The sequence below is a fragment of the Artibeus jamaicensis genome, unplaced genomic scaffold (genome assembly GCF_021234435.1).
Source record: "Artibeus jamaicensis isolate MK-2021 breed Jamaican fruit bat unplaced genomic scaffold, CSHL_Jam_final contig_327, whole genome shotgun sequence".
NCBI classification, from domain to species: Eukaryota; Metazoa; Chordata; class Mammalia; order Chiroptera; family Phyllostomidae; genus Artibeus; species Artibeus jamaicensis.
In genome coordinates this window covers 4,334,370-4,351,402 of record NW_026521772.1, presented here as the reverse complement: position 1 = coordinate 4,351,402, position 17,033 = coordinate 4,334,370, and the positions used below count along the sequence as shown (strand labels likewise).

The 17,033-nt window shown below is 39.6% G+C and overlaps 1 protein-coding gene across 1 annotated transcript in view; it reads left to right on the top strand.

Annotated features, from left to right (window-relative positions):
- The window catches only part of ACBD6 (acyl-CoA binding domain containing 6), a 134,595-nt gene that overhangs the window by 55,280 nt on the left and 62,282 nt on the right, over nt 1-17,033 (top strand). The window contains 2 exon segments of the mRNA XM_037145628.2: nt 5,691-5,796; nt 16,774-16,863. Coding sequence (XP_037001523.1) covers nt 5,691-5,796; nt 16,774-16,863 — 196 coding nt within the window.

Genomic DNA, 17,033 nt, shown 5'->3' with positions numbered 1-17,033 from the left:
AGATGACATCATTGTTTCCTAACGTTATTTTTGGACAAAGTAGTAATCCTTTACCTTCCAGGTCCTTTACCTATTCAGCAAATACATTAGAAACTTAAATTCCTGCGACAACGGGATGTTCACTGGCAGTGCCAGTGGGCTTCCTGGGGCAGTGTGCCTGGAGAGGCTGGCCCCTAAGGCGCTGTCCAGGGTGGCGGTTAGGTGGACGTGGGCGATCAAGGTCACTCCTCAGTCTCAGAGACCTAGGAAAAGGATGCACCGGTGAGCAGGCCCTCAGAGGCAGAGTAGCAATAACAAAATTTGTCTGAAACTGAGGTGTGAATGACAAGGCCTATTGGTTTACCGAAGGGGCTATGCCAGTGTAGTGAGCCAAGAGCTTGGGGACCCTGGGTGCTCTCGGTGTGAGCATCGAGGGGCCCAGAAAGGCAAATTACTAGTCAGGGGACCACTAGCGACCCTGCAAATAGAGCAGGAGAGAAGGTGAGTCATTGGACAGTTGCTTTAGCCAAGGTTCTGGGGAGGCCTGTGAACCCACCGTCTCCCAGCTGAGAGACACCTGGGAGAGAATGCCTTCTTCCTCGGACTGTTTCTTTTGTCAGTGCTCAAAATTGGCCTCACTGACTTGTGTTCTCCTCAGTTGTCTCTCTGTTCTGTTTTTGTTTTTTTAAGTGTGTTGAGGGTAGTGTCTGGATCAAGTAGCTCTTCAAGTCTACCTGGGAGACATTCCTTTCTCTCCTCATTAGTAGCTTGTTTAGTTTAAGAGGGTGATTTTATTTCCCTTCCAGCCCTACCCCTAACCCGGGCTTTGGAGGGTGAATACCTGTTTTGTTCCCCAGCTGACTCGTAACTTAAACAAACACTTGCTCCTTATGTTACAGGCAGTGAGTGTGCCCAGTTCTTTGCGATCTGTGCCTGGCTTACCCCTCTAACCTTCCCACCGGACCACAGCCAAGTGCGTGTGGTTCCCCTGAACGCTGCTTTTTGGTGGTACCTCTCCTCTTCTCTCTTTTCTTCAGAAGCCTTCCGTTACCCAGCTGGGCTGTAATGTCAGCTCTTCTCTTGTGCCTTCTTTGACCGTCCCTGGCTGATGAGCCTGCTCCTTGCTTTGAGCCTCTACTTTCTAGAATATTCGGTCAGAGCAGTGGTACTCAAACCTTCTTGCTGGTGTAGTTCCTAAGAGAATTTGGGGAGACTATATTTCCTTTTACATTTTTAAGATAATTTCTGGCATTTTGTAAATAATGAAAATTTAAAGTAAGCATTATTCTTTTAGATGTACTCAATAGAATCTAAATGCTATAATGAGAATCCATTTTTAAAAATACAAGAACATGCAACCATTGAAAGAAACTGGGAAAATGGCACATAAGGTCTATTATTTCTTACAACTTCATGTGAAATAAAGTTTAACTCAATAAAATTCTGATCTTGACTTAAAAATACATGAACAAGTTGTTTAACAGAAATTTTACATCATTTTTTATTCTACTTCTCCCTCCTACTTTTATTTCAAAGTAATATATTTTGTGTAGTCTTACCATGCTACCATAATTTTCTGCAACACAAATATGTATATAAGTTGGACTTCTAAAAAATTTAATTTTTCCCTGGCTGGTACACCAGTGGATTGAGCACAGGCCTGCGAACCAGAGGATCTCAGTTCGATTCTCAGTCAGGGCACATGCCTGGGTTGTGGGCCAGTTCCCAGCAGGGGATGCACGAAAGGCAACCACACATTGATATTTCTCTTCCTCTCTCCTTCCCTTCCCTTCTAAAGATAAATAAATAAAATCTAAGATAAATAAATAAAATTATTAAAACTTTTAATTTTTTCTTACTTAGAAGCTTTAAGCATTACATTTTTCTCATTTGAGTTATAATTATTTCCATACAGTTGATCAACATACATGATAAATTTTGTCAAATAATTATTGAACATAGGTAAATTCTATTGAAATTGTGTGTGATATGGAGTTTTTTTAATAGTTTAACAGATATTGTTTTTATTAGACTGAGATGAAGTTTAACATCAAGTTGATGTTTTGTTTTGTTTATTTCACCTCTTTATCCTCTAACCTTAGTTGTAGAAGTCTTCTCAACCCCAAACTTTTACCCAGATTGTCTCTTTATTTGGAACCATGGAAGATTTTATATCTTAAGGCAGTATAAACTACAGTCCTATTTCCCCTAAACCTTTTCTAGTGTATTAAAACAGTATTTTTATGCAGAAGAGTAACAGGTTTAATTAATAGTCATTTGCTAAATCTTAATCAACTCTTGGCTATATATACTTCCTAGAAGTAGACCATAGTACAGAGAGAGGTGTGTGCTTTCTTTCATAAACTACGCCTTTGGCGGGGTGCAGGGGTGCAGCAGCTAAACAGTGGGAATGTTGAAAAGGAGAATGGTGATGAAGTACTTACCACAGAAGCCATTTGATTCACTAACGTTTTCCGTACTCACATATCCCTTTGAAGTCTCTGTACCTCCAGAGCCCGCAGGAAGGCCCCCCTTAGTCTGAGGCACTGGGGGCATTTGTTTGTATTTGTGTAAATACTGGCTTACTCTCCTTTGTGTCTTTATTCGAGAAATAACTTTCCATTGCCAGTTTACTGGAATAGTGTTTTTATATCTGATTAGTAGTTGCTTGGTAAATAGATGGATTGCATTGAAATAGTTATTGAATGTACCTATTAAATAGTTAGATATTTGAGTTAGCCCCCCATAGATGTGATTTTAGTTCTATGAGAGGGATGAAGTAGTCGAATGGACTACTTTCAGGCAGGTGGCCTGCCTGAAACCTCACTACTTGAAATACCCTTGATAGGGAAGTACAGTCTTTGGAGACCGCGGTGCAGATGGCGTACTCAGGAGCCGGCAAGGTTCTGTTGTGTCTGTAAGAGGTGAGAGACACCATTCTTAGACCCCATCCCTCTTTCCACAAACGTGTGCCTTTATATTTCAGAAGACTTTCAAAGAAAGCCAGTGGGTTTTTTTTTCCCCCTTCAGATTTATACATATACTTTCTGTCAATTTCGGGAAATTTGAAGTAATCTAAAGAGAGACATTCTGTCTTTTGCTAGCGATACCGTGGGACATCCTTAAGGGTAGCATCACAAACATAACCTGTACTTGCCCGTGAAGAGTAGGTATGATCATTTTCTCTCTCACATTCAGGAGAGGGGGAAAGGTGACTGGGTAAGAATTGTTAGAGAAAGGAAGACAAGCTGTGGAAGGGCCCTGACATTTATTCAGGCTGCACTGAACTTGGCAATGGTTGGAATCACTGGCACATGTTTCGTTTAACTATGGTTGTAATGGGGAAGATTGCCTCTGGGAGGCCGTATTGACAGGGAAATGTAGAGGGAAAAGAGAGAATTTGATTTGTATATCATACGTAATCTTGTTAGGGGGTAAGAAAGGAGATGTGGAAAGATGTTGTTCCAGGTGTTTCTCCATTTTGGCCACTAGGTGGTGACATTGTATTGACAGCTTGGTTGCTGGCAAGATAGACTTGGAGTGTGGGTAGGTAACTAACAATAAACCCAAGTGAATCACTAATGTTTTTGTATGAGTTTCTCAACTTTATATTGCATTTGTGGGGACTTTATCTAATTTTTTGGTATTTAATTTACATCATATACCCTGAAGTATTTTATACATACTTCTGTGTGTAAAAATCTAAATGTTTGTCCTATATTTACTTCTACTGTTTATGGCGTAGGCATACACACACCTTTGGGGCTCAGGGAGAAGGACCTCTCTGAAGGTCCTCTCCTCTGTGAGTAGCCCTTGCTTCTCACTGGGTGTGGGTAACGGACACCCAGGACCCTCCACACTTCCCTTTCCAGCCCCACCATCAACTCCCAGTCAGACGTGTTTCATGTCGTGACTTAAAGTGATGTCCTTTCTCTCACAGTGGAAGTTGCTGCCTCGTGAATTAGAGGGCTCTCTGTTACTGGATTGGAGGAAAATAGGTCCCTGTTATTCCAAGTTGGTATTCTGAGTGCACATTTTCATAGAAACTGTTTTTTGTGGTAGTGAAATATGAAGTGGTACTGTTCACGACCTTAATTTTAAAAATCAGACTTCTTTGTTTCCTTTCAGAGTAAATAATCTGGAAAGACATTTTTTCTCTTCTTCAAAAGAAGAAGACATTTTCAAGAGACTATATGTTCCTTTAAAATATGATATTTTTTTTGCTGGATACGACCTGATTTTCTCCAGCTTGAAGCAGGCTGTCTGTCCTCTGTACTCTTTGGGCCTGTTTAAAGACCCAGCTTTACTATGTGAGTGGCATGTTGATAGTATCGTCCCAACTGTACTGCGCATGTGTTGGGTGCCAAGCTTCTCGTTTACCTTTGACACCAACAGAATCGTGCCCAGTGCCTTGCATGTAGTCGGTGCTCAATTAAATACATCAGATGCACAAGTGAAAACGTAGATGATTTAAGGCCAAAGTGCTGTGTTTTAAGTTAATTACCTCTGACTGAAAATAATTTTTATAGGGCATAAGGTATTTAAATTGGCTTTTAAAGTAGAAGGACTCCTGTGGCTAGGGGCTTTAATTTCTGATGAATGGACGCTAAGGCTTTGAGGTTGTAAAACAGTAGTTATAATTTTAGGGACTCAAATTGCATTCTTTTAAGCCTAGAAAATGCAGTCGATGCATGGAACTGTTTCATTGCTAGTGTTCCAATTTACTTACCCTTTTGAGAATCTCATCGCAGCGTCCCCAGACACACACACTCAGAAAATTGCACATGCATTTACACAGATGACTCTGTGTCCTGGTTTAGAGAACTCATAGACCTCACGTGAAGAACTGCTTCAGTTCCTAGAATGTACTAGAATTGACTAGTCAAGATGCAGCTAGATATAGTAGGAAATGTGCTGTGTACCAAATCAGGTCACCTGAGTGAGTTCCAGCTCTCGTGTTCTACTTTTGGTAAATGTGACGCCATTTGGTGGGCCGTGTAGTCCGTCCTTACCTGTTCTTGGTCTGTGGAGTTGTTGGATAAGAGTAAATGAATGGAGCGCATTGATGGAATGGTGCTGGGTGCATGGTATGCTTCTCAATTTTTGTTCCCAGGGTTTGTTTCTATTATTTCATGAAGGATTTCTGAATTTTGTGATGTTCTAATACCTTTCCCATAAGAAAATAACTCTTCACTTATCTTTCCCTTAAGAAAATTACCTTCGCATATATATATATATTTGAAACTTGGGTGGTAATTGACTTACCGTTCTGTTGTCCTGTGCGACAAGCAGAAAGCTGTGTTGTGATCTTTTGACACCTTGGTGTAGCTGTAGTCAGTACACACAGTACGGTGCTTCTGACGGCAGTGCTGCCGGTGCAGGTTCCTGAGTTGGGGAATGTGTGTCTGTCAGTGTGTAAAGTAACGGGAGAGGAAGCACTGAGATAATGTGCTCAAGGTGTTAAGTAAGCGAGCCAGTGTAACTTGTTAGAGCAACAGAGCATTTTCCCGTAGTTACAGTTGCTAAGAACTTGAGTCTTTTCAGAGGCTGGATGTATTTCGTCTTACAGAAAATCCATTACTATTCATGTAATACTCTTTATAAAAGCAGACTTCATTGATGTTTGTCAGTAGCAAACAGGTGGTTTAAAAATATGTAACTTTTATGGATTACCTAGTAAGACACACACTTTTTATTTTTATTCTAACTAGGGAAGAAGATAAAAACATCTTTGATTACTGCAGGGAAAACAACATCGACCATATATCCACAGTCATCAAATCGAAACACGTGGATGTGAACATGAAAGATGAAGAGGTATGAGAAGCGTCTCCTGTCATCGTTTTCTTACGCTCTCTTGTTCTACCCCGGTGCTGTTTTCCAAACGGCAGCCCTGGGGACCGCAGCTCAGAGTACGGTGGAGTTCAGAAAGAACTTCTCAGTGAGGCTTCCGCCGTGTTGTACAAGTTACTAGGTGAAACATGCACTCGAGTGACTTGTATGTGTTCATCATAAAGGGAGAGACTGTGGACGTAAGTGCAACCTACAGGCAGTATGAAAACACTCAGAAATAGCTTTAGTGTCTGCTGTCATTGTATCTTAAATGGTATATTGTCCATTGCTCAGTAAACAGATGTCTGTAAAACTGTCAGAAGTTTGGTAAATCCAATCATTTAAATGTCGTTCATTTTTTAAATATACCTTGTAAAATGTACTGCTTCATAAGTTTGTTTTGTGAATAAAACTGTTTACGTATTGAGTTTAAATTGTCCGTAAGTTATAGTTGTTTAAAAAAGAGCAAACTTTACTAATTCACTTTTAATCATTTTTCTCAGTCTTGGATGATGCAGTGAAAGCTGACTGAAATGACCAAAGGTAGCAATTGTTAGAACAAGGACATGGAGTGATCATAGATAATATGGAGAGTAGATAAAGAATCAACTTACATATTAATTGAGCGCTCTCTCTATAATACAGGGTGGGGCAAAAGTGGGTTTGCAGGTGTGAGTACGTGAAACAGAGTTTACCCTTGTGTTATTATTTATTAGTTATTGTATTATTTCCCGTACAAACCACTGTAAACCCGCCTTTGCCCCACGCTGTATTATCTCATTTTAAGGCACCATCTTTCCTGTAACGGACATCAGTGACATCTGGAACTGAAAATGTAAGGGTTTAATTCTCCAGTAAAGGGGACCAGTAATAATACTATTTGTTCTTCCCTAAGTAGTGAAACAAACACAGCCAAGGAAGATGTAGCCAGAGGAAGCAGATGCCAGATTGTGAAGTAATGAGACCAGGTCATGATTCCTGCGAGGGGATTTTTGCCTTTCAGGATCAGAATCCTTTTTTTTTTTTTTTTTTTTTTTTTTTAGTAGATCAGGCATGATTGCTTCCCTAGATTTTATTGTCACTTCTTATTTTTATGCTCATGAGTTAAGATTTTTATAAAATTAATACATGTGGATAGTTTAAAAAATCAAAGTGTTTTATGTCTTGTAACAAAAAAAGTGTTCCCTTACTGCATCCTTCTCATATTTGATTCTTTTAGTTTCTTTTGCAATTACCTACGTAATTCCTAATAACATACTTGTATCTCTTGATTTTCCCACTTTAGACATTATTGGTTTTCTTCTATGATGTTAGGATCCAGCTGTTTTACTCATCTTTCCTCTCCCCATCTCCCTCCCATCCATCCTCCAACGAACGTAGTTACATCACAACATTTTTTATTGAAGCTGTTGAATCAGTGTTTATTATTATATAATCAATTACAATTTAATTAACAATGTAATATAATTATATTATTATGTCTTCATAAATATTATTCATTACTGAGTTATAGACTTACTATTTGCATTAGCTTTTGCTATAGCAAAAAAAAAAATCCCAAATTTTGGTGGCTAACAAAAACATCTTTTTTGCTCATATGTCAAAAGGGTTTTGGGCACTGGCTGGTGTAGCTCAGTGGATTAAGCGCGGGCCTGCGAACCAGAGGATTGGGGTTCGATTCACAGTCAGGGCACACGCCTGGGTTGCAGGCCAATTCCCAGTGGGGGACGCACAAGAGGCAACCACACATTGATATTTCTCTCCCTCTCTCCTTCCCTTCCCCTCTAAAGATAAATAAATTTAAAAAATCTTTTTTAAAAAGGGGTTTTGGATTACGGAAGGCCTTGCTGGTTCTGCTAGCCTTGTTTGGGAGCAGTTCATCCCGATTTCATCTTCTCATTCTCAGATCCAGTCTCAATAGATGGACACCGCCCGGGGCAGCAGCTGAAGGCAGACAGACCAGATCCCACAAATACTTTAAAGATTTTGCTTGCGTGTGGCATGTCCACATCTACTCACATTTCTTTGGCCAAAGCCAGGCATGAGGCCCAGCCCCAGGCTGCATGGTGGGAAGTCTGCCATATCACAGAGAAGCAAGGCAGGGGGGGAAGGGAAGGGAGAATCACATAGTTATGACAGATACTGTCTGCATACCACGGTACAGATTTGTGTTTCTTAAGGTTAACAATTAACTCTTTTTTCCCTTTATATTTTCTCAGTCTTCTATGTTTCCATGGTTAATTTTCCTCAGTTTGCCCAACAGAGGTCTCCTCAGCGCGGTCAGACACGTCAGGTCGTCAGCCCCCTATACGTTCCAGCGCCTTCCCTCCTGGAACCCTCTGCCCCCTGCCCCCTCCATCTCTGAGCTGCACTGGCTGCTCGCAGGCTGCGTAGATGTCATCCCAGGCCTGTTGTACCGCCGTCCCTGGCACGCTCTTCCCCGTCCTCCCGGATTCTTGTTCTCTGGATCCCGGGTCTTCACCTCCTGCTATCTCTTTCCCTGTTTTGATGGGGAACCTCCCCCAGTAACTTCCTCTCTTATTTTGTGGTTTTGATGGGGCATTTCCTCCACTGGCTGTCTGAGTGAGACCCTTTGTTGAAAATGTTTCCATCACAGTTTCTGAGTATTCTAAATGCTCAAAAAAGAAGAAAACCAAATGGACAAATTAATGAATGATCAAATAAATGAATAACTAGAAGCAGTATAATATAATGCTGGTAAGCTGGACTACATGGGGTCAAGGGTCAAGTCTTCACAATGTTAGTTCCTACCCATGTGACCTTTCAATTTTATTCTGTGACTCAGTTTCCTAATGTGTAAAATGGGAATAATAATAGCACGTGTGTCAGGGTTGTTTTGATGCTTAAATGAGTTAATATATATATAAAGCAGTTAAACAGTACCTGACATACAGTAAGAACTCAGTAAATTTTAGCTATCTTGATTATTATTAATAATATGAAAGAAGAATGATAATGTGGGGAAGAAATGAATGAAAAAGCCACTTACCTTTTTTTTAACTGAATTTTTAGAGCAGTTTTAGTTTATACTGAAATTGAGGGGAAGGTGGAGATTTTCCACGCACCCCGCCCCCAGACACGCACAGCCCCCTCCACTCACCAGAGTGGGGCTTTGTTTTTTTTCCACTGAGGAGGAGCCTGCAGTGAGACATCATAGCCACCCACAGTCCGTGGTCCACCCCAGGGTTCACTCGCTTTTGGTTTGGATCAGTGCATAAAAGTAGTACCAAAAACCAGATTCACACAGGACCTTTGCAGAGATCATTGGACAGCAGCAAAAGGGATAAAATAGATGTCTAGAACACAAACAGCTTACACTAATTTTACACACATTTGTGTGTGTGTGTAAAAATAAAAGGAACACTTGTAAAATGCATTGCGTCTGTCACTTAGTTGCTTTGATGTAGTAGCTTCCCAGGACTTCCAGTGAGTTACCCACGCACCCGCCTGCCCCGCCAGCCTGCCCGACCGTTGGATGAAGTGCTTACACATTCATAGACTGAGACGCCAGGAATTCAGCTGGGTTCTCTCATCGCTCCGAGCAGATTTCTGCCCCCTCAGCCATGACAACTCAGCCTGGGCTTTGAATACTGATGGCAAGCCCTTTTATTATTAATCAGGGATTTGTATGAATTAATTTGAGAACATGAGGGAGATGAGAGCTTAAAGTGAGAATTAAACTTAACACCCTAAATAAAATTAATGGTACTGCTCCACGGTACTTAACGCTCTAGCAAGTAAAACAACTCGGTAAGCCTTGGAGATGGACTAAAGGTACATAACTTCAAAGTCGAGTTGCCGGCTAAATACCATTAACCCCTTTATCAGAAATACTGCATTTCTCTATAAGTTGGATAACAATTACAGTTTTGAAAGGACATCCAGGTCTTTGTGTTTAGGTGATATATGAACTTGAGATATTTTACTATTGATTACTTAAGATTATTTGGGATGGTATAGGGCTTTATTTTAAAATGTTTATGCAGCCCTGACCGATGTGGGTCAGCTGGTTGGACCATGTTCTGTAAATCAAAACGTTGCGAGTTCAATTCCTGGTCAGGGTGCACACCTAGGTTGTGGGTTCCGTCTGTGGTTGAGGCGTGATCGACGTTTCTCCCTCACATCAGTGTTTCTCTCTCTCTCTGTCCCTCCCTTCACCTCTCCCTAAACTAAGTAACATGTCCTTGGGTGAGGTTATGAATGAATGAATGAATGAATGGTATGTTTATCCAACAGGTTTAACTCAATTTCAGTCTTGCCCTTACATGACTAAAAATCACATTTATTGCACTTAAAATTTGCTGTGAGCACATAAAGAAATTTAATTATAGTTTTATAATATGCCACATTTGCATTCCCACATATCTGAAATAAACACAATTATCATATTTCCTGAAATGCATATATTTGGATCTCTAACCATTATCACACATGAACATATATGAGATTAAATATTAGTATTCCATACTGAAGTTATTTTATTATGCATCAGTATAGTTCCTGATACATATCTGGTATTTACTCAAGTTGTAATTACTAGTAATAGACTAGAGCACATATTTCTAATTTGAGAAAACTACATGGTATTTCCTACTGATACAGTAATTAGGATATTGTCTATATTTCAGATGATAGAAAAAAGTTTTGTAATTATATTTACTATTCAGGAAGCTATCTATCAGAGGTTTTAGGGTCCAAGTTTATAGCGTCATGGTGTTATGTATACTCATTTTTATCCAAATTACAAGTTTTATATTTTTTAACCATTTGCAGAAATATTTGGAAATTGAAATAGACAATATGAAGAGAAGTATAAAAAGATCTAAGATATTTTCTTAAATACCGATTCAATTTTTATTATTAAACTATCAATATAGCTCCCCATACATGCCAAATATTTACAGTTTTTCAAAAAAATATCCTTTAAGGGTAGAGAATGATTTAAATAATGTGTAAAGTGTTTATGACATGAGCAGAATATGTGTTACCAGTCTTCAGGCACAAATTATATCTGCATAGTTCTTGTCACGTGCATTATTTCTCAGGTCAGTGCCATAGACGATAGACATTAAACACATGCTTATTGATGATATTTAAATAATATTTTAAATGTTTAATATAAAAAATCTTTAGGACCAAGGCAGCAGTGTGATGATAATATTTGAACAAAATAGAGTGCATATTCTGGTGCAAGCCCTCATTCTCCCCTTCCCCCAAAAAGCATTCATCAGGTTCATTGGTTTTCCATAGATTCTTCCTTTATTGAACTACTTTATTGACCTACTTCTCTTTATTGAACTACTTCTAAGTTCTTTCCTTTCCATCCATTTGCAGGTCCAGTTGCTACACCATGTTTTGTGTGTTTATAGAAGGAGACCACCCTTCTCTTGACTCCATTTCTCCCCCTTCTCACTTTGTTTTCAACCCGTGGGTCATGTCAGAACACAGTTTACATGCTTTTGTCTTGAGAAACTGCTGGAACATCAGGCAACACTGGTAGCATTAACCTAACAAAGACGTTGTAGGAGGCAGAGTGTACTGAGGCTAAATTTATGCTTTTATTTAAGATTTGAGAAAGGAAGAAAAAAATGCATCCTCTTAAATAACTTTTTACATTTGAGTATGCATTATTTTGGTTGTACAGTTGATTGAAATATTAATTTGCAAGAACTTTGTGCATTCATACTACTCATTGAGAAATGTCAAATTGTGCTCATTGGCATGAACACCATTTAAAAATCAAGCATATGGCAATACTTTACATCAGAAACTTCATATTTAATACAAAATCAGAAAATAGGGAAAGTAGTTTATTTCTTAGGAGCTTTGACAACTTATTTTTTATTGTGGTAAAATATGCATAACATAAAATTTGTGATTTTAACCATTTTTAAGTTGTATAGTTCCGTGGCACTAAGTTCATTCACATTGTTATGCAAACATCACCAACATTTGTCTCCAGAACTCTCTCCCCTTGTCTAGATGAAACTCTGCTCTCATAAACACCGACTCGCCCCCCCACCCCCCACTCCCCACTCCATACCTCATGGAGATGGATCATACAGTGTGTGTCCTTCCGTGACTGGCTTATTTCACATAGCATACTGTCGTCAAAGTTCACCCATGTTGTAGCGTGTGTCAGAATTTCCTTCCTTTTTAAAAGTGCACGCCATTCCATTGTGAGTGTATGTTGCATTTTGTTCAACCCAAATCATCATGGACATTTGGGTTGCTTTCATGTTTTGGCTATTTTGAATAATGCTGCTATGGATGTGGGCTTACAAATTTTTGTGTGCTTTTTTTCTAATGATTACAAAAAGTTTAAAAATTTTTGAATTTTATAGTAATTGTCTATATTCCCACCCACCTACATTCTACCATTGATATCCTACTGTGTTGTTTTATCCATATCTACCCACCTCTGTTCGTCTGTCAGTCTTACATTTTGATACATTTTTGATCAGAGTATTTTAAAGACACTCCCTTCTAAATGCTTCAATATGGGATCATTAATTAGAAGCCAGTGTTAGTTTAGTTTCTCTGTGAAGATGACATGCACATTGAAATGCACACATCATAAGTGCACATCTGATTAATTTTGACAAACGCATGTACCTGTGTCATCAAAACTCCTGTGAAGACAGAGGCCCTTACCCATGACTGTCACCCCAGGAAGTTCGTCACACTCCTTCCTGGTGGTTCTCTCCCCTAATTCCACAAAGGTAACAATTGTGCGAATCATTCTTCTACCGTAGATTGGTTTGGCTTGTTCTTAAACTTCACATAAACGGAATTATTATATGTACTTTTTCGTATGAGGCTACTTTAATTTATTATAATGCTTCTGAGCTTCATCCGTAGTGCATAGGTCACTGTTTCCTTTGTACCCCTAAGCAGTGTTCCATCACGGGCACATGTTGTAACTTACCTGCTGTCTTATGATGGGCATCTGGGCTGATTCCACGGCAACTTGCTGTTGCCGTAACTACTTGTCCTTCACAGGATGAAGTCAGATCTCCCTAGCTTATCCCTTCACTCTTAAGCCACTAACATCATAGCTTACTAAATGTGTATGAAGGGATTTTAAAAAAATTCCCTGGTAACTCAGCAACACCATTTCTCTCTGCCTTAGACCGCAGCTAGTGGAAGAGATCAAGTAGTTGCTGATTTTAAATGTCTATCACCCATAATCATGTGTGATTTTCTTTGTAATGCTGCCAAATTGACTATCCCACAGGGAGCTCCTGGCTTCCCTGAGATCTTAAACCACCTTCCAACCCTACTCCTGTCTCAGGTTTTTGAAATGACATTGTCGGCTCACTGTTGAGAAGGAGGAGGAAGTAGGAGGCATTGTACAGTTTCTGGTGGTTGTGGGGGCAGTTCTCACTGTAGCAGCTGCTACGGCAGCCTCAGCAGCAGAGGGGAGAGGATGAAGGCCGGACAGAGGACACAGAGTCGTTACAGATTATTGGGAATAAGGCAGTCTCTACTACAGTAGTAAAGTGAAACAGTTTTTTGCAGAGAGAAATTCAAGGCGACCTGTTAGCAGTACTTCATTTGCTAATTAGACAGAATTGTACCATACCATCTTTGGTACAGTGACAAGGTGACACCTCTTAGAAATTAAACCTGCCACTTGTCCGTGTTTTTGTCCACTGTGTGTGCCATGCGCATGCTTTGTGTCCGTTCTCCAGACACCGTAAGAACACCAAGACTTGGTTTATAATGTAATCTCTTAATTTGCAATATCCCAGCGAAACTATAATTTTTTAAAAATTGCATGGCTTGAGGACAAGTAACTAAGGATATCAAAGAAGCATTTAAAATATTATGGCCCACTCTGTATTTTCCAGCAGGTATGAAAGTAATACCACTTAATAGGTTAGCCGCCACCCTGCACCTTCAGAGCACTTTAGAGCCATTCATCTGTCTGCGGTGGGACAGTATTGGTACCCTTGTTTGCTTAATAGATGAGAACTCTTTTTCTCCTCCCGTGTTTTCCTGTATTTGAATTCGAGAATTTCTGCAGAGCTCTCCAAACAGTGTCTGTGATCTTCTGGTAGCCTAACAAAGATTCCTTTGAACCATAATGGCTTCCCCCCATGTCCTAGATACTTCTGGGGTATGTTTTGCAGAAGGGTTGTTAAAACGAGACACAAAAAATTGTCAGCTTCTGTGGCAGCAGTAAAAAATAAATTTAAACATGAGATTATATCATTCATAGAAGTTAATTATATACAAAAATAGGTGAGATACTTCGTAAATTTGGATAAAGTCTTTAAGCGGTGACAGCTTTGATATGCACCTAATTCATGGCTTTTCTTGAGAAAAAGGAAAGAAACCACAGGTCTTTATATCAGTTCCTGATTTGGTCTTAAATGGCTGGGAGGATAGTATCTCTGCAAAGTATTGGCTATGTTATTTCTTGAACTGATCATCTTAAATGAGAGCATGTTTATGGGAACTTTATGATTGGAAGAAGTGAGGTGTCATCCCACATTCAGACACCTGGCTGTGCTGGCCTCTGCTCATGTATAAAGGACACAGGGACAAAACCAAAGGGGGGCAGGATCAACGGGGGAAGTGGGGATAACGGGGGGGGGGGAGGACAGATGGAGACAGCCGTACTTGAACAACAATTAAAAATTGGGGGAAAAAACATTTTGAAGACAAAAATTCCAAAGCCTGATTCATTTTTATTTTACCCGTGCTTACTTACAAGTATGTTTAATCCTGTTCTTGTTGTTGAGCTTCTTTAATACTGCATAAAAATATTAATCATTAGGCAGTCTTAATGTAGATACCTTCAGCACTTCTACGGAAAGTCATCGTCAGAGGATTCACTCTAATTCAAGGTTAATTAGTGTACCATTAAAATAATGTGTTACAAAAATTAATTACGTCGCAGGTCGAGCAGCGTGTTAGAAAGCGCAGCGTGGGTGTCCGAGGGCACCTCGTCCTCCCTAAAGCATTGCCGTGTGGGCGCCGCCCTTCTGGAAAACACGTCCAGACTGAGAGTCACCCCTGAGGTCCAGTCATAGGTGTTTCCCATAAAGTAAGTTTTTGGCACCACGTATGGGAAATTTAAAATATAACTCCCATTAGCAGTAAAATGTGTTGCTTGTCTGCTTTCCCATCGAAACAGCTGAGGATTTATAATTTAGTATTAATCGATGTAACCCTGTTGGGTTAATTCTAAGGAGAAATCAAGAACCTGGTGGAGCAGAAATTGTCCATACATCTTGTGGTAAAAGTACTAGATAAATTAATATTATGTTTTCTTCCTTAACTGTTAGGTAGTTCTGGTAGGTGCCCTGTGGAAGTATATCACACATCATTTTAACTATGTAGTAATTCTTGTTAATGGTTTAACTTTATAGTCATAAAATGTACACTTAAAGTTTGAACTCAAAATGATAGACTTTGAAGTTTTATTTGATTATTTGAATGTAAAAGCTGTGAAACAGTTACACTCAAGTATAGAAGATTTTATAAATTGGTTTGTTCTGAGAGTCTTATTAGAATATCTAATTAGGCATATGGAGAGTTTGAAATTGGTGCCCTGGAAACAGCGGTCATCACACTTACAGAAATTTTAACCCAGGAAATTCGGCAGCACCTGGTCTACTCAGCTTTTACGATTGTATCCATTTTAAAAAAATCCTCAGTGGGCTCCGACCAAAATAGTTTTGTTACTACAGCAGATTTTGAATGATTTGCTCATTTAAATTTTCTGTTTCCCTTCCTGTTTGGATTTTGTGTAAGCCTGTTGGAAAACATCTTCACAAATAAATAAAAATACTTTGAGCAAGTGAAAGAAAAGGACAATTAGTAGGGAAGAAGTTGTCTTTGTTTTTTTGTTTATTTTTTCAAGAGTAGGTCCTGGTCTAATTAGTGGAACTAACAGGTGCTTGAAAAGAGCCTGGAAGATAAAGAATGTAAGTGGGTTTAGAAAAGCTGTCTTGAAAAGTGCTTTTTTCTCTAAAACGATCTTTGTCCTGCTTTGTCCTACTTAAATCTTTTCAAAAATGACATGAAGCAGGGACTTCAACTTAACGTGGAAAAACATTCCAGCTCTTAAAAATAACAACATCACCACCACCTTCAAGAAGCAGTGATAAGCCGTACTTCACTCTTTTCTAAAGAGAAGCCCTTAGCTCCGGCGGTTTTGTTTGCCCGTTGGCCCAGGTGGGCTTCTTTCATGACCTGAACCCGGATTTCCTGATGGTACAGGATAGAATGAACACATCGGCAGTAACTCAGCTTCTTTGGTAGACAAGTTAACGTGATGTTTCATTTTTGATACTTTCTTTCCTAACCATTAATCATCTATTCTTTTTTACAAGTGGCTTTCATAGTCAGCATTTGAAGATGGACACCAAGCAGACTATACTGGTGTTTTTGAGATATTTAAAGGTGTAAATTTGGGATATTAAGGGAAAATGCTTACTTTCAAACTGATTAAATTTTCTTACATTTTAAGGAATAGACTTGAGTAAATTCAGATTTTCTCTACCCACATTTAAGTACTCAATTTTTCATCCATCAGATTTCTTTGGTGAACATGAAATTTAAGAAACTTGTCATTTACCTTCATAAAATAGTAGCTTGAACCGCACAAAGCACTGTCTTGCGGCTCATTCATTTACCAGACTTCGTCGGTGCTGTTGTACCGCCCGTTGGACTCCACTCTGGAGGGGAGGGGACTGGCCAGGCTGCCGTGTGGCTCTGGCCAGAAGGCAGCGGATCCACTCGTGGAGCTTGGGGTTTCCAGTCCATTCCAGAAAGTTCGCTGCTTTTCCCACAGAGCATTTTCTATCAGTCATCCTCAGAACAGTTAACCCAGTTTTACATATTACTTTGTCTTTCTTAAAACATCGTGTCTTGCATATGCCCCCTGACCTGTAATAACAAATGTATTTCTCTCTGTGTGTGTTTTAGGGCAGAGCTCTGCTCCACTGGGCCTGTGATCGGGGACACAAGGAACTAGTTACAGTCTTGCTACAACACAGAGCTGATATTAACTCTCAGGTAAGAGTGATGAAGAGGGAGCTTGTTTGAAAAATTAAGGTCAAATCCACAGGACATAAAACTCACCACTAACTATCGTCAAGTGTACAAGTCTGTGGCATCAGTGCATCTCATGGTGTGGTACAGCCATCACTACTGTCCCACAACATTTTCATCCCCGCAAAGGACAC